The following is a 17,696-nucleotide window of genomic DNA, read 5'->3' on the forward strand; positions in this document are numbered from 1 at the left end:
CATTAACAGATGATTTATTTGATGCGAAAAACGATTATACATGACAGTTGTAAGGAAGATAATTGTTTGTTATGTCGATTTTTGATCGCTAAAGGTTTTTGTTTTTGCACAGAGTGAATCAAAATCAAGGCTACAGATTTAGTTAAAATAATACAAGAAGCATGGGGGGATCAATGTTTCCATATTCTCGACGGCCACACATAGCTATGGTTAAATGTGGTTCTCACGAGAGAGCCATGCTATACTTAGTTTATTCAAGCTACTTGTTAATAAAATAATTATTCAAGAACCACGTATTTCTTGCAACTTACACAATTTCTTATCATGATAGGATGCTAAATATTATATATATTGTGAAGTGTTGCTGGATAAGACAATCTTTACTCATTTTTGCAATTAAAAAATAATTTTCGCGCTAACATAAGCTTAATCAAAACCATATTAAAGCGTTATAAACCAAAACAAAAACATAAAATTTGATAGTAAAATACAAGTAGTATTTCAAACATTAATTTGTGGCAGCCCTGATTGAATTGACAATTTAGATTCTAAGTGCTTGATAGATGACACGTTGAACTATGACCAGCAACCATCACAACGTCCTGATTATTTCAGCAAACCCTTTTAAGGAAATTGCCTCCTGTGGGCACACATGGAGAAGTTCAACTTAATTTAGAAGCATTTTTAACTCAAACCATGCACAAATTAAGGCCCCCTAACCAATATTTAAGGCAGTTGGATCAATGCATTATGGAGAAAACAATAGGAGATAACAGACCTCCCTATAAACGTAATTTGATTAATCCCATTTATTAAATTCATATGGACAACCAAATGATAACCTAATCATCTTTTCCCAAAATGTATTTTTTTCTTCCGAAAAGCTAACATGAAAAAGATTGGCAATTTCCAAATGAGGAAAAAAGAGAAAAAAACTGATTGGTATGGGCAAGATGGGAATTGAATCTGCTATGGACTTTAGTGTCCGAGTCTAAAGATCAATCTATACAGACCGCTTATTAGTGTGAAAAAAAAAAATCAAAGTTGTTGGTTTGTGTATGATGGCCAACGAAATGAGTTAATGAAGACTGTCTAATTCAATTTGTGCTGCCCAAATATGTTGATTCTTAGGTTCTAGACACGAAGGTTCAGAGCGGATCCAATTTCGGCAAGATGGGTCTCTTTTCTAGTCAGTTAGTGCCGAAAACATGGACCAGTATATCAAGTGTCACAACACAATTAATTAAAAAAATTTTAAACCAATTATATTATGACACTTGATAAAAAATTGTGTTGTAATATCAAGGATTTTATTAAAAAAAAAATTTATTCTTCACACCTTATATAAAATATAAAAGTGACATGGGCAAGATTGCAAAAAGGGGGGAAACGCTAGGGTAAAATAGGGAACGTGTGGTTAGATTTTTGGTCCTTGTATTTTAATTTGCTTTTTCTGACAGCTATCCCTATGAACATTACATTACCCCACCAGCAATAATTACCACTGTATTAATTGATCGTAGACCAAACACGCCCTCAACGAAGACCAATAAAGCTCTTTCTCTCTCTCTCCCTCTCTCTAACTTTCTCTCTCATCAGCAGCTTCACAAACAGAGCTCAAGCTCTCTCAAGCTCAAACTTCATCTCTTTCGGCAGTCAAATCGGAGCTTCCGAAAATGTCGCTCTCGGCACAGTAAGAGTTCCCCAATTCTCTGTTTTACTTCACTTGCTAGGTTACTGTTCAAATTCTGAGATCTGGGTTGTCTAGGGTTTCTCTGGAGCTTGCTAAAGGTGATAAATCTCTGAGCTTTGGAAGTGACAGTTAGGGTTTAGGGTGGTACTTGGGGTTAATATGGAGCGTGTTTGTAGGGGGAAGAAGATCTGGGGCGTATGAGGGTGAGAGGGGTTGTGTTTTGTATTGGCACTGGCTTTGGATGAGATTTTCCCAAAAGGGTAGTTGATTTTTTTTCTGGTTTTTTGCTTTGGGGGGGTGGGGGGTGGGCTTTTTTTGTTTTTTTACAGCATTTGATGATATAGAGGTGAAGGGGCTCAGTATGGGTGCTAAATATGTTTAAGAAATAAGGAGGGACTAGTATTTGAATCTTTGTTTGAGTTGGGTTTGAAGGGGGTTTCAGTAGGTGGTGAAAGAAGGTTGCTTTTTTGGATTTTCAAACAATGAGGCTTTTGTCTTCGTCCTCGTCTCCGGGTTTTAATCATCAGCCTCAGGAAGGTATGCATTTGTTCCTTATTTGGTTCTTTCACTTTTTGTCATCTGAAATTTAATACTTTCATCGAAGCGTTTGTTATTTCACTCTGAGCATTGTCCTGCTTGCTTTGATGCTATTTTTGTTTGGGGTCTGAAGTTACTGAGCGTACGTGTTAGGCAATTTTTATATGTGCATGTCTTAATTAATAGGTCATTGAACATGCCTACTCTATATTTGCTTTACTAGTGGTTGTGTCTCTTTGTGTAGTTATTTCATGGTTAAGAAAGTGACACTTTATGCATAAATTACTTGTATGTTTGAGAAATTAAGTTTGGTGACTGAACACACAACTTATTATTTTACAATTATCTTAACTGCCCACAATGCTGGATGGAATTCGAGCTGGAAACGTGTTATAAGATTGAATTGGTTTAGGATTTTGAATCTATGGATGCTTATTTCATGCGTACTGACACAAGCATAGAAGCTATTGCAGAGGAGAAGAAATGTTTGAATTCTGAGCTATGGCATGCGTGTGCCGGGCCTCTGGTGTCTCTGCCTCTTCTTGGAAGTCGTGTAGTCTACTTTCCACAGGGCCACAGCGAACAGGTAAGCAACTGCATCATTATCTTATTTATTGTTGAATGCAGATTTTTCTTTCTGATCGGTATTTGCAGAAAACAATTGTCTGGTTTGCAGTTTGTAGACTAGGGACGTTTGTTGTTTGTTGATTTAAGGACTTAGTCTCTTGGTACCATTGTCTTGTTTTTGTATCTCCCTGCATCTTGATTATTGAGAGCATATCTTAAAATGAATAATTATTCTTGTGATCTTGGAGTCTGCAGACTAAAATTAGTATGCATTTTAAGGCATGCTGTGTAATCACAGGTGTATGTTCATTTATAAAGGATGATTTGTTCCTATAGAAAATAAATAAATAAATAAATAAAGGATGAATTAGAGCTTATTTTTTCGTTACTTGTTTGTATTGTTTTTGTTTGATATTGTGCATCATGTATATAGCTACAAATTTGTATATTAAGCATTTTATACAAATCATTACCTCAGTTACTATAATGTAGTCCAGTACTTTTTAAGTACACTTGTTGTTGCTCAAACAGCTGAATCTTCTAATATTTAACTAATCATTTCGTCCTGAACACTAACCTTACAGAGTATCCTTTTTGCGTTGTTAATTCTTGGTATTTCTTATACAGGTTGCTGCATCAACCCACAAGGAAGTGGATGCCCATATTCCCAATTACCCCAGCTTGCCTCCGCAACTAATTTGTCAGCTACACAATGTGACAATGCACGTACGTGTCAGCCTGTTTATGTGTTCTCTGTACAATTCCCTGGGACGCTTCTTAAAATTTTAATTCTATGGTACAGGCAGATGTAGAGACGGATGAAGTATATGCTCAAATGACCCTACAACCATTAAGTCCGGTACTGCATTAGGCTGGTTTTAAATTTCGATTTGTGAGTCAAGTAATTTTCATGTCCTGACATAAACTGTTTTGTAGCAAGAGCAAAAAGATGTATACCTACTGCCTGCAGAGTTGGGTGCTGCCAGCAAACAGCCAACCAACTATTTTTGTAAAACTTTGACTGCAAGTGATACTAGCACACATGGAGGATTCTCTGTTCCCCGCCGTGCAGCTGAAAAAGTTTTTCCCCCTCTTGTATGTGTCCTTTTCTTTGACTCATTTGATCATCTCTCTTCCATTCTTTATTTTTTCGTCATGTACTTAGTTTCATTCATTTTATTTTACCGTTCCTCAGGATTATTCGCAGCAGCCCCCTGCTCAGGAACTAATTGCAAGGGATCTTCATGATAATGAATGGAAATTCAGACACATATTTCGAGGTGAGTATAATTTTCTTCGGTATTCTGTTTTGTATCTGCTGTCAGTATCTTTTATCATTTTCACATATCACTCTTCAAGTCTGTTGATCTATCTTAGATGCCAAAGTAACTGAGGGCAGTTGTCCTTCACACACAATTCAGACACTTCGTGGTTCTAAATCTCAAAATGAAAATTTTGGGGAAATTTTATATTTACTGGCATGAGTTATATCCAATATCCAAGTCATGATTGTCTCATTAAAAACATGTTAAATGTCTTATTTACTTGAACTTAGCTTTCTATACCCAGGTTTTTCTTGTTTTATTTCTTATTTTTCAATTTATACTCTGGTTTGACAAAAGAAAATTTTTTTACTGTCTGTAATTCTGAACATGTAATTCTAGCTTCTAATTGCGTTTTGCCATGTTATTGTGCAGGCCAGCCCAAGAGGCATCTTCTCACGACAGGATGGAGTGTGTTCGTTAGTGCTAAACGACTTGTTGCTGGTGATTCGGTCCTCTTTATCTGGTAAGTTTAAACTGTTATTCTGTTATTGGAGGGTTGGTGGTGGTTGTATTTATTCCGTCAAGAATTGTTGTAATCATTTTCCTCTCACTAACGTGTTGTCTTCAATCAGGAATGAAAAGAATCAGTTGCTCTTAGGTATTCGGCGAGCAAATCGTCCACAGACTGTCATGCCCTCATCAGTTTTGTCAAGTGACAGCATGCACATTGGTCTTCTTGCTGCTGCAGCTCATGCAGCTGCAACAAATAGCCGCTTTACTATATTTTATAATCCGAGGTGAGCATCTGCTCCTGATTGTAAATACTACTATTTACCTCTTATTCCTCAATTTTCTATTTTCTTACAATGCAGGGCAAGTCCATCTGAATTTGTGATACCCCTGGCCAAATATGTTAAAGCTGTCTATCACACTCGGGTTTCTGTGGGCATGCGATTTAGGATGCTGTTTGAGACAGAAGAGTCTAGTGTCCGTCGGTGTGTTATTTCTCCTCGTAGTTCAGTTTCATTATACAGTTTATGATTCACATTTAATTAAGTGGTTATTCATACTTGTATTATACTATTATCTGGGTTATTTACCTTTCTTATTTATTTTGTTTGTTCTTTTCCTTAAGATACATGGGTACAATAACTGGCATCAGTGACTTAGATTCTGTTCGCTGGCCAAATTCTCACTGGCGCTCTGTGAAGGTGTGTTGAAAGCATTTGGTGATTATGATGCTCATTAGAATTCCAATATTTGCTATTATAAATTTTACGATCTTTTGATTGAGGTGTGGCCAGTTTTTTAACTTTTTGAAACTTTGTAGGGTTTGTAAACATGTTTTCTGCTAATGCAGGTTGGCTGGGATGAATCCACTGCTGGGGATAGGCAGCCAAGAGTATCATTGTGGGAGATTGAACCACTAACAACATTCCCAATGTATCCATCCCCATTCCCCCTCAGACTAAAGCGACCATGGCCATCGGGTGTTCCCTCTTTCCACGGTATCTTTGGTTTTTTGCTTGAGGTATAGTCACAAAATTCTACTGTTTCTTTTGCCCCTTAAAATATTCAGTGGTATATTCATTTCAGGTCTCAAAGATGGTGATATGGGAATTAATTCTCCACTGATGTGGCTTCAAGGAGGGCTCGGAGACCAGGGGATGCAATCTTTGAACTTCCAGGGATTTGGAGTTTCTCCTTGGATGCAACCAAGGCTTGATGCGGCTATGGCAGGTCTACAACCCGATCTATACCAAGCAATGGCAGCCGCTGCACTTCAAGAAATGAGGGCGGTTGATTCTTCAAAAGGTTCTTCACAGTCTCTTCTGCCCTTCCAGCAATCTTCAAGTGTTTCTAATGGAGCTGCTGCTGTGCTTCAAAGACAGGTCTTGCCTCAGTCTCAGTCTCAAAATGCTTATCTTCAGAACTTTCAAGAAAACCAAGCTCCTGCTCAGGCTCAGGTTTTGCAACAGCAGTCGCAGCGTTATCATCCCTATAGTGATCAGAGGCAACAGCAGCAGCAACAGCATCAGCAACAACAGCATCAGCAGCAGCAACAACAGCAGCTGAATCAGCAGCAGCAACAACAGCAGCTGAATCAGCAGCAGCAACAACAGCAGCTGAATCAGCAGCAGCAACAACAGCAGCTGAATCAGCAGCAGCAGCAGCAGCAACATCAGCTTCAACAATCCCATCATCTGCACGAATTGTCTGTTCAGCAGCAGATCCCGAATGCTATGTCTGCTCTACCTAATTTTGCCTCAATCACTCAATCCCAGTCTGCATCTATACAGTCCATCTCTTCACAATCTCAGCAGCAGAGCTTTCCTGACCCTGTTGGAATTCCTATACCTTCATCTGATGTCCCCCCTATACATAGTATATTAGGTTCGCTATCACAGGATGGAGCATCCCACTTACTTAACTTAAGTGGATCCAACTCAGCAATTTCTTCTTCCTTGTTACCCAAGCAGATCACTGGTGAACCACAGCTATCATCTGGAGCTGCTCAATGTGTACTTCCCCAAGTGGAACAGTTGGGAACACCACAGTCAAGTTTTTCTGAGTTCACTGCCTTGCCTCCATTTCCTGGTAGAGAATATTCTGCATTCCAAGGTGGTACTGATCCCCAAAGCAATCTTTTGTTTGGGGTGAACATTGATTCATCATCTCTCATGCTGCATAATGGGATTCCAAACCTGAGAAATGTTGGCAATGGAAATGATTCGTTGTCCCTGCCCTTTGGTGCTTCATATACCAGTGGCACAGGCAATGACTTTCCACTTAATTCCGATATGACTACATCAAGTTGTGTAGATGAATCAGGATTCTTGCAGTCTTCAGAAAATGTGGACCAAGTAAATCCAACTCGAACCTTTGTGAAGGTAAGATGAGATAATTGTGATAGTTTATTTACATGCGTATTTATTCTTAACATTATGGTCGGATGTATGGAGCATTGCCAGAGATTGTATTGGGTAATGCAAATGCATCGTGATCAGTGTTTGCTTTTTCAAAACCAGCACTTGTCATCGGTATCTCTTGTTTTTTCTTTAATTTTTTTTTTAATTTTTAATTTTTATTAAATTGGTGCAATTTGACAGGTTCACAAGTTAGGGTCCTTTGGGAGGTCACTGGATATTTCTAAATTCAGCAGCTATGATGAACTGCGCAGTGAGCTCTCACGTATGTTTGGCCTTGAAGGTCAACTGGAGGACCGTCAGAGATCAGGCTGGCAGCTTGTATTTGTTGACAGGGAGAATGATATTCTTCTCCTTGGTGACGACCCTTGGCAGTAAGTCCCAAATTTTCATGATTTTGCTTATATTTGTCAATTAATGTACGCTCTTGGCTGTTTGCATAAGCAGTTCTGAAGGTTGAGCTTCCCATGAGTTTCAATCATTACTGATGGTTTGTAAAATGATTCATGCTGAATCACTGTGCGTAATTTTAACGTTAAGCAGCTAATGTTATGATTTTATGCTGTATGCCAATTTGTAGAGAGCAACAACGATAAATTTAGACAATGCTCTGAGGTTCAAAGTGTCCTAGGACTAGTTTACATCACCTAGTCTTTTGACTGTTTTCTCACCTTTTCGAGATTTTAAGTTACTATTGTGGATGTCTGTTTCTGTGAGCCAAAGTTGGCTTCTGGAGTTTTGAAACTATTCTTGTCATAATTCACTGGAGGTATAATGATTCTTTATTTATTTTCAGGGAATTTGTGAACAATGTGTGGTATATCAAGATACTCTCGCCTATGGAAGTGCAACAAATGGGAAAGGAAGGCCTCAACCGTGTGGCTTCTATCCCAAACAATAAGCTTTCCAACGGTAGCAACACCTGCGATGACTATGCGAGTCGACAGAAATTGAGAAACTCAAGCAATGGGTTTGCATCTTTGGGATCACTCGACTACTAAAGGCCAATGCTTCGCTAAAAATGGAAAATTACGAAAATTGGCGGCGAATGATGAGTGTTTTAACTATGCTTAGTAGTGTTTTCGTAAAAGGATTGGTAGCATTCTTTTAGCTTTTGTGTGGTCAGTGAGATGTACTGCTTAGGCAAAGTCTATTTGAAGCCTGCATGTCAGCTTATAATTACACACTGTAAATTATAGTAGGAAGGAACCTTGTATCTGAAACTACCGCAACACCATGTAGAACAACACATGTACCGTACGAGTTTGGTGTCCGAGTCCGATTGCACTTTCTATGCTCTCATGTCTTGTAATTTGTTATTAATTAGAGTCGAAAACGTATCATGAATCAGACCGATCAAGTTGATTTACTGTATTGAAAATCTTGAGACTTGAGGTAGGTCTCACCAAGTAATATTTTGCGGACTGCATGCATGTATTATCTAAAGATATCGTTTGGCTGTCTATATGTGAGGATCCATTATTCTTTACCTTGCAAATTTTAGTCTAACACGTACGAAAGTAATTTATGAAAAGATGAACAGAAATACGGCGGAGGGTTCAGGAGGAGGAGAGGATCCCACAAGAAAGAGCCAAAAGAAGAACAAGAAGCTAAAAAACAAGTACACGAAAAACAAGCCAGTGACCACAATTACAAGAAGCTAAACAACAAACTGCACATCAGGAGACAACTAATTAATTGACATGAGTGCAATATGCATTTGCTTCTTCGTACGATCATTTTGTTGTTATGGCGCATAAGCATTGTGGCAGCATCACCATCAGATAAAGGTTCCCCAATAGCAAAGTCTGATTGTGAAACTCATTGCGGAGATGTTAGAATCCCATACCCTTTTGGGATCGGACCTAGCAGCAGTTGTTACTTGTACGATTGGTTTGAAATAGACTGCGACAACTCTAACAGCGTTCCCAAGCCTTTCTTGAACGGAGGCAGATTCTCTGCCCTCTCACTCCTGTGCCCTCCTGTTTTGTATGATCACGGTTAAATCACGTCAACATTTTATATTGTTTTTTTTTATAGAGATAATAAGAGCCTCCTTGAACATCTCCATTCATGCTCTCGATTTTTAGTTAACCAACCTAACCCTACCCTAGATGGAGAAGAGTCTCCTCCCTTTCTCCTTTTCGTGTTCTTGAGAATAGCTCTAACTTGTGGAAGTTGATGACAAAAAAAAGCCTGGATATCCTTTCATGTATTTAAACCCTTCATGGATGAAATTAATTAATTTTTATTTCTTCATTAATTAATTAGGGTTCTTCATTTGTTTCTTTCGTGTCTTCCTGTCGACTTACATCTTTCGCTATTTTACCAATACCTACAAACCCAGACACTATCAATGAGAAGAATCTACTAGAATACTTGTTTGGCCTATTTCTTTTGTTTTTTAATTACCCTTAATACAATATATGCCGGACCCGTGATTAGTAGTAACATTAATTTAATTATGGTGTTTACTTTCTTTCCTTCTTTCGTTGGATTGTTTCATCATCAGACCAAGATTCTTGTTTAATGATTCATGATTTGATTCTTCCTATGATCTTATGGAGTCATGTATATATTCTCCTCCTGCTGTCTTCTCTTGGCGGTCGTTCTGCGCAGCTACGTACTGCTGATCACCTAAATTGCATTCTCCTGGCTACTAGGCTGCAAAAAATTCTAAAAACGACAAAACACTAATGTTAATGTTCAAAGTTCGTGAAGATAACAAAAAATAGATAATACTAGGAAACTAAATTTTTAAACAAAATTTATAAATTAAATAATCTGTCATCAATAGAAATAAAGACGTGTATCAACTCATAAGTTATAATATAATCATCAACTTCCATGTCATTTAGTTTATAAAAGTTTGTCTACAATTTTTTTATTGTCAAATTGTCTACAATTTTAATCTCTTTAGCAGTACCCACGAGAAATTATAAGGTAGTATCGTATTACCACGTCATCTGTGGTACTTCCATTGAAAATTTGACATGTGTACTATTTTATCACAGCTGGACTTGAAATTTATTTTAAGAAATTAAAAATAAATTAAATACCTGAAAAAAAAAAAACAAAAAAACCCAGCGCCAGCGACCCTACCCCTCCGTTGCCGACAAGTCCCCATCCCAGTCCTCTGCCTCCACGGCTCCAACCCGACTTCAAGCCGCTGGTGGCCATATCAGCTGCCTTCCTTATCTCTTCCCCTCTTTCCCTATACAAATTTCAACTAAGACTAATTCTTAAGAGAGTTTAGGATTCATCCAATATCATGAACACATATTCTTCTCTCACCGATTCTTCATAAACTACATAAAACCAGTAAATTCACCCAATTAAGTGTTTTCCTTATCAAAACGCCCTGAAAGGTACTCAGAAATCTGTAAGAGACGTCGTTTTACTAACATCGCTGCCACCAAAGGTACTCAAAATTGCAGAAACGACACTACCAAGATGATAATGGATTGGGATTTCGAATTCGTTGTTATATTCATTGGGTTTTCAAATGAGGACACCAATATGATTAATCCATTGGGTTTTCAAATTATAATTTCTCCTCTTGAACAAAGTTTACAATATAAAACAAGTTGACTGAATGAGATGTAATCCAACTTAGTTATAAACTCATGCAAGGTATCTTCTTTTATCAATGTGAGATTCATTCTCAACAGATACCCTCACATGTGGCGGATTTTAAAGTCAAACATGTGAACATGACAAATGAGAATAAAGTTGAGGTTTTACCATAAAACCAACAATATTATAACCTAATCTCTTATAAACCCATGCAAATCTCTTCTTTCTGTTTGATTCATTCTCTTCTTTCTGTTTGATTCATTCTCTTCATTGCCATCGTATAAAAGACAAAAAAACGGCAACGGGTTCAGAAGGAGGAGAGAATCGAACAAGAAAGAGCCAAAAGAAGAACAAGAAGCTAAAAAACAAACACACGAAAAAACAAGCCAGCGACCACAATTACAAGAAGCTAAAGAACAAACCCGCACATCAGGAAGCAACTGATTGATCAGTCCAATTGTAGAGGTTGCGAGACAACCTTAATTCTCAGAAAGAAAGTTCCATATATACTACGTATTTAGCAAAAATAAGAAACTAAGGGAAAGAAAACAAGGTAGAAGACCCCATTCATGAGTGCAATATGCATTTATTTCTTCGTGTGATCATAATTTCGTTGCTATGGCCCATCAGCATAGTGGCAGCATCATCGTCAGATAAAGTTACACCAGTATTAAAGTCTGACTGCGAATCTCATTGCGGAAATGTTAGCATCCCATACCCTTTTGGGATTGGACCTAGCATCAGTTGTTACTTGTACGATTGGTTTGAAATAGAGTGCAAGAACTCTAACAGCGGTCCCAAGCCTTTCTTGAAGAACACCACGATAGAGGTGCTGGATATTTCAGTTGAAGGCACGCTTCGAGTTGAGCATCCTGTTAGGTTCTTCAACAGAACAATGGTTCCCCAATTGCCAAATTTTACAGGAAGCCCTTTCTTGTACTCTCAGGAACACAATCAATTCACTGCAGTCAGTTGTGGCTTGTTTGCCTTTGTAAAGTCATACCCGGACCAGCGTGTTATTGGTGGATGACTGGATGTATGTCAGCTCGTGATGCGAGTGCCGGGCCTGAAGACAACCATGGATGTATTGGTATTAACTGTTGCCAGATTGCGCTTCCCGGGAATCTCAGTGTGATTGATGCCGATATAAAACCTGAATCCGAAGAAAGCACTATCAATGGAAAGGGAGGAGTATCGGCTCATAATTACGCATTCCTTGTCCAGCAAGACTGGTTTTATCATTATTTATCAAATTTTAGAGACGTCAAGGATATGGACAGCGTTCCAGTGGTGTTAGAATGGAGCCTAAGCTTGGATGACATGACAAGTTCATTGGTCAAATTATACAAGGAGTTCGTCCCAGAATTCGATCTCCTTCTAAACGGATCTCCCCAAATTCGAAAGTTTGATTCCACACCCTTTTGCATAACACATATCACTTCTTATGCATACAATCAGTCAAAAATTATATGTTTTTGTCCGGGTGGGTTTGAAGGGAATCCCTATCTTCTCCAACCTTGTCAAGGTAATTGAACCTCTTCCATTTCAAAGCAATCTTCTTATACGCATGCATGCACAAGTCAATTTCTTGATTTTTTTTAGTTCCTTTTTTCTTCTCTGCTCAAAATTAAACGGAAAAAATTGAAAAGAATAGACCAATGAAGTTATGTACCATGTATTATAAAAGGCTTTGTTTGTTTTTACAAATATTCTTTTCACCACGATCGTTTCATTTTTTGTTATTCTATTATTTTATTTCAGATATAGATGAATGCAATGGTTCTGATCCGTGTCCTGGTATTGGTGCATGGAGTTTGGGTGGCCGTGTTATATGCAAGAATACTTTTGGGGGTCATACGTGCTATTCAAATACAAATGGCTTTGTATGCGATTATTATGGTACAGAAGGTGCATCATGCTACTACTCAAGAGATGACAAAAGCAAATGGCCTAAAAAAATCATACTTCTAGGTATGCTCCTATACTCATCACTGTTGAATAAACTTTTTTTGGTCAAAATCTTAACTATAAGAGGGAGATTCAAACTTGGGTGCAAACTGCAAATAGGGATGACTCACTGCTCTAGGCTCTAACTAACTTGGCTAAACCTTGGTCTAGATGCGAAAACTCTAACTTCTCAACAAGTCTTAAAAATAGACGTCAAGACCGATTCTATCTTTTAGGTGTTCATTCGATTTTAATGAGGCCATATTAAAAACAGATGGAACTCATTCCTAAGTGAGTCTCAACTGTCTATGTCTGGCAACAATATTATATGAATAGTTTTTGTTTTGTTATCTATTTATAATTTCAAGTATGTGTACTTTTATATGCAGGTCTTGTAACGAGTCTCGGAATACTGCCAATAGTTGTTGGTTCATGGTACGTATACAAAGTAATAAAGAAAAGGAGAAAAAACAAACGGAAGGAAATGTTTTTCAAACGTAATGGTGGTTTGTTGTTGGAAAAAAAATTATCATCAGGTGAAAAATTTAAGGTTGAAAAGATCAAGCTGTTCAAATCGAAGGAGTTAGAGAAGTCCACTGATAATTTTAACATTAATCGAATTCTTGGCCATGGAGGTCAAGGTACTGTTTACAAAGGAATGTTGACAAATGGAAGAATCGTTGCTGTAAAAAAGTCCGAAGTAGTGGGCGAAGGCAAACTTTCAGAATTCATCAACGAGGTTGTACTTCTTTCACAAATTAACCACAGAAATGTGGTTAAACTATTGGGATGTTGTTTAGAGACTGAAGTTCCTATTTTGGTTTATGAATTCATACCTAATGGAACCCTTTCTCAGTATATCCAAGGGAATGTTGAGGATTGTCAGTTTCCATGGAAAATGCGCTTACGAGTTGCAACAGAGGTTGCAGGAGCCCTTTCCTACTTACATAGTGCAGCTTCCTTTCCCATTTTCCATAGAGACATCAAATCTTCCAACATACTCTTGGATGAAAAATGCAGAGCGAAAGTTGCCGATTTTGGAACGTCACGATCAATTTCCATTGACCATACTCATTTGACAACACTTGTTAATGGTACGTTTGGTTACTTGGACCCGGAATACTTCCAATCAAACCGATTTACGGAGAAAAGTGATGTGTATAGCTTTGGAGTTGTTCTTGCTGAGCTATTGACTGGTAGAAAACCAGTTTGTTCAATATCCAGGTCACAACGAGAAGAGGACAACATAAGTCTCGCCACACATTTCATTACCTTGATGCACGAAGATCGTTTACTTGACATTGTTGATGCTCGAATAATGAAGGACGGCTCTGAAACAGAGATCAGAGTCGTTGCTAATCTTGCGAGCAGATGCTTAAATTTGAATGGGAGGAATCGTCCTACAATGAGAGAGGTCACAACCGAATTGGAGGCTATCCAAAATTTAAGAAAAAACTTGCGTTGCTCGACCAAATTATTCAGTGGTTTAATTTGTCCAAAATGAAACATTCCTCTTTGGCGGTATGAGGATGCTTTTCCAATTGTGGTCTAATTTCATCTCACTTGAACTTCCACAGTTACATATTTTCAGGTCTTGGTGATCTATATTCATGTCTTTTTGCCATTGAAATAATATTCTGGGATACTGTATATTATAATTTTTATATGCTACTGACTAATAAGTAATATGAAGCTCAGAAATAAACAAGACTTGCTATTAGTACTGATGTTATTATGCTCACCTTTCATTTTCCTTGATGACATAGTCATTTTGTTGGCGATGATCAATAGGATTCTAATACACCTATGTTTATTTTTGGCTTTCTAATTAAATAAATCAAAAAATAAAAATGAACAAGAGTGCAGAAAAAACAAATGGTGTGCTGAAATCGTTTATCGAGAATGAAATCAGATTGCTGATTCTTTAGCTTCATTTGGGGTAGATAGTCAAGGGTGGAGCCGCTATAAGGCCACCATAGGCCTAGGCCTACCTTCACTCTTTCACCCTCTCTAAATAATTTAGGATTAAATATATATGTATTGATAAACTTAGTATTATACTTCTTCTAATTTACAATAAAACTCTTAAATTGTGTTCACCAATGGTTAAAACTAGCAATGAATGCCCGCGGGATGCTGCGGGATTGAAAGAAGAGTGCAATATCTTGAAATAAAAGTAACTGCAAAGGAAATTTACAGTTTGCATCATTGAATCGAACTAAAAACATAGTAATGCCATTAAATCTCTCCTCTCAAAATTATATATCATTGTTTACATGGTTTGCTATAAATAGTAGAATTCAATTAAATACTTTCAATAAGAACAACTGAAGACATTTAAATGGTAATATTGTTAATCACCTGTCAATTTCCTCACATTTATTATCAAATGCACATGCATCGTCATACCGTCTTTGTTGTTGCATATCCTCATCAGCAGCAAGCTGATCTCCTCACGGAAACAAAACCCCCCCAAATCACTAAAACAAAATCTGCACAGAAAACCCATTTGGAAAATTTACTATTCTAAAGACATAATATTCATACAAAAAAATGACCAACGTGAAATCGGCCAAAAAACTTACCAAGAAACCCAACCTTTTCTAGGATTAAGATTTTCTTTGAATGTGCACCAGATTTGCTGTTTTCAGAAGATGTTCTAAGAGAACTGAGCAGCGGTTGCAATTCAAAATGGAAGGTTGCAGTTCTAAATGGAAGTTGTTTTGAGGGAAATAGAAGGAGAGGTTTCTGGTTTTGTCATGGCCATCGTTTTGAGGGAAATGGAAGGTGAGGTTTCTATTTTTGTCATGGCCATCTCAATAGTTGGTTCAAAAGATGTAGGTCCTACAATAAGAAACAAAAAAGATACAGATTAACATTTACGGTGGCTAGAGGCCGCAAACCTGCGAGTCAAATATGGGGAACGATGTCTCCATATCATGTCAATACTTCTTTGAATCCATTACAATGTTGCTTATCCTTATAGAAGCTGAAGACGTCCTGATCATGTGTTGATGCTACAAAAATATACATGAAAGTTGTCATTCACTTGATCCAAATGGTAGTTCTACATATACATAATGCAGAAGACAAAACATAAGGAAACAAATATTGTAGCGGCATAAGTTCAATAATTGCAGCAAGCAAACAAATAGAAACTTTACTGACTTTCAAAATCCAAATAAAAAAATGAAACAAATTGAATGAACTACGAAAGAAAATATATTCACTGAATTAGAACAAACTAATGAAATTGAATTGAACAAAACCCTTACTCAAATTGATTGAATGGTGTTTATGAAATGTAAAGAGAGTATTACTCACAGAACATATTAAGCACACGTCCATACGCATATCTTCTCTTCTCTGTCTCAAATCAAGTTCCCTTTTATATAGGTTCTCAACAAATCAGACCCAAAATCTCCCTTTTTTTACATAGACCAATTTCATCCATCAAAATTTTCATTAAAAATTTTGCACCACCCATGAAAATTAATCGTTGATTCACTAAGAAGAATATGGACAAAGACAAAGGGGATGCATGGTGGATGAGATTAGAAGGAATAGACACGGATAAAAAATTATAAATTTAAAATAAAAAATCATACGAAGAGATCGTTTAACAAGTAATGACAGAAGAGGGGAAGGGGTTAAGAGCATGTGACCTTTCCTTGGCATAAATTTGTACATGAAAGTTTAATTCCAATGAAACAAATATGTGAGTAAAGCAAAAGACATCAAGGTTCCATGTACTGTTTTACAATCATCTCAAGCTGCTAACACAATGCCTAAGATATTTCAGACATAAAGATTTTCATATAAATAAAGCACCTCACCAAAACAATAACTGAGGTTGTGGTATTTGAATCAAGTAGGCAGATGCTTTGCAATGTCTTCTTCAATACCATCTCATATTCCCTTTCCATTTTTCCTGTATGATACAATAAATAAAATTAAGGACATTTTTTAGATATTAGGAGGGAACAAATAGATATAATGGGACATAAGAAAGCACCAACTTGTCAAAAATAATTTATTATTTTCAATTTGATTTAACTTTTCAAATGAAGCAAACCCCCAAGATAACCAAGCAATTCAAACAATCCCTACACAATTGACAAAGACGGTTTGAAAAGGAAAAAATCTATATTTAATCAAACGTACAGATGAAAGCATGGTTAAGATGTATTCTAAGTCAAAAAAACCTTTACTTTCAGAATCTAAATCCAAAAAGGGCCGCGAGGGGATCAGTAAAATACAAAAGGAAAATCCTTCTCTTTTGTCTATTATATGAAAAATCTAAATAAGAGATGGCAGAAGAGGACTATGAAAAGAAAAATGTGCATATGAGTTATGCATCTTGCTTGAATGCTATCTATCAATTGTAATTCCCCAAATCCAAACAAACCCCAAATCAAAATCCCAAAGCCAAACATGGCAACTACATATGTATTAAATTCACAATAATAAATAAGTAAAATTGAGCAAAATTGAGCATCTTCCATCTTCACCATAGCAGGTGGACTCATCTAAACCTTAGCTGAACCAAACCAAAATCAAGATTACCAAAGTTAATTCCAATTGTTAATTTCTATAAAATCATACCTCAAAAGGTAAAACAAAACGAAACTGAAGGGTTTTACATGGATTTGGGAATGCAAGAATTTGAATTTCCAAAAACCCACTACTATAAAAACCCCCAAAATCCTGAGATTTATACCCAAAAAAGAAAGAAAATTTCCAAAACATGAAACCCTAAAAACCAAAAACCCACAAATCTGCTCTCATTGAGGAACCATCCAAGATTCAAATCGGAGAAATCGCATAGAAGGGATTGGAGATTTATCACACACCGACCTGGTAGAGGCAAACCACACCCCCCTGTTGGAAATATGCCCTGAAAGTCAATCTTTGGAAGAAACCTTTCAGGACAATGAAATGATGTATATATGACTCTTATACATCGGAAGGCAAAGATACTAATTGGGACTATCTCAATGAACGAAATATGTCCTAAATAGTGAATCCATGGACAATGGATCGATGGAAGAAGTAACCTAATGATGTTAGGTTACAGAGACCTTCTTCTCATAACCATCATGTCCAAAAAGGTTCCTGGTCATAAGGATTGTCGGAGGGATACTGACAATCCATAGACTGGTACATACTATGTCCGCTTCAATT

At 37.1% G+C, this 17,696-nt stretch overlaps 2 protein-coding genes across 3 annotated transcripts; both read left to right on the forward strand.

Annotated features, from left to right (window-relative positions):
- Positions 1–1,530: 1,530 nt before the first annotated feature.
- Positions 1,531–8,404, forward strand: LOC125474523 (auxin response factor 6-like). 2 transcript variants are annotated; one of them, XM_048578373.1, is made up of 15 exons: positions 1,531–1,693; positions 1,769–2,230; positions 2,704–2,816; positions 3,425–3,523; positions 3,600–3,656; positions 3,734–3,892; positions 3,993–4,077; positions 4,495–4,585; positions 4,695–4,859; positions 4,935–5,057; positions 5,198–5,273; positions 5,423–5,570; positions 5,659–6,953; positions 7,173–7,363; positions 7,786–8,404. In XM_048578373.1, the coding sequence occupies exons 2-15, from the start codon at positions 2,176–2,178 to the stop codon at positions 7,988–7,990; spliced, it is 2,862 nt and encodes a 953-aa protein (XP_048434330.1). In that variant the 5' UTR covers positions 1,531–1,693; positions 1,769–2,175; the 3' UTR covers positions 7,991–8,404. The 2 variants fall into 2 exon arrangements, with proteins under 2 accessions (XP_048434330.1, XP_048434331.1); XM_048578374.1 differs by having other exon boundaries at positions 5,423–5,552.
- A 2,741-nt stretch (positions 8,405–11,145) lies between these two features.
- Positions 11,146–16,399, forward strand: LOC125474558 (putative wall-associated receptor kinase-like 13). The gene is made up of 5 exons (XM_048578483.1): positions 11,146–11,580; positions 11,673–12,090; positions 12,327–12,473; positions 12,902–13,947; positions 16,249–16,399. The coding sequence occupies exons 1-5, from the start codon at positions 11,146–11,148 to the stop codon at positions 16,318–16,320; spliced, it is 2,118 nt and encodes a 705-aa protein (XP_048434440.1). The 3' UTR covers positions 16,321–16,399.
- Positions 16,400–17,696: the final 1,297 nt, after the last annotated feature.

This window comes from the organism of the source record quoted next, unplaced genomic scaffold (assembly GCF_019419815.1).
Source record: "Pyrus x bretschneideri cultivar Hongxiangsu unplaced genomic scaffold, Pyrus_bretschneideri_v1 Contig12, whole genome shotgun sequence".
NCBI lineage: Eukaryota > Viridiplantae > Streptophyta > Magnoliopsida > Rosales > Rosaceae > Pyrus > Pyrus x bretschneideri.

Excerpts from the sequence above, each read along its gene's own strand:
- LOC125474523 (XM_048578373.1), top strand. The coding sequence starts at position 2,176 with ATGAGGCTTTTGTCTTCGTCCTCGTCTCCGGGTTTTAATCATCAGCCT. Across the intron at positions 2,231-2,703 it reads TAATCATCAGCCTCAGGAAG|AGGAGAAGAAATGTTTGAAT; the intron begins GTATGCATTTGT and ends AAGCTATTGCAG. Across the intron at positions 5,058-5,197 it reads GAAGAGTCTAGTGTCCGTCG|ATACATGGGTACAATAACTG; the intron begins GTGTGTTATTTC and ends CTTTTCCTTAAG.
- LOC125474558 (XM_048578483.1), top strand. The coding sequence starts at position 11,146 with ATGCATTTATTTCTTCGTGTGATCATAATTTCGTTGCTATGGCCCATC. Across the intron at positions 12,091-12,326 it reads TCTTCTCCAACCTTGTCAAG|ATATAGATGAATGCAATGGT; the intron begins GTAATTGAACCT and ends ATTTTATTTCAG. Across the intron at positions 13,948-16,248 it reads TCACAACCGAATTGGAGGCT|ATCAAGGTTCCATGTACTGT; the intron begins ATCCAAAATTTA and ends AAAGCAAAAGAC.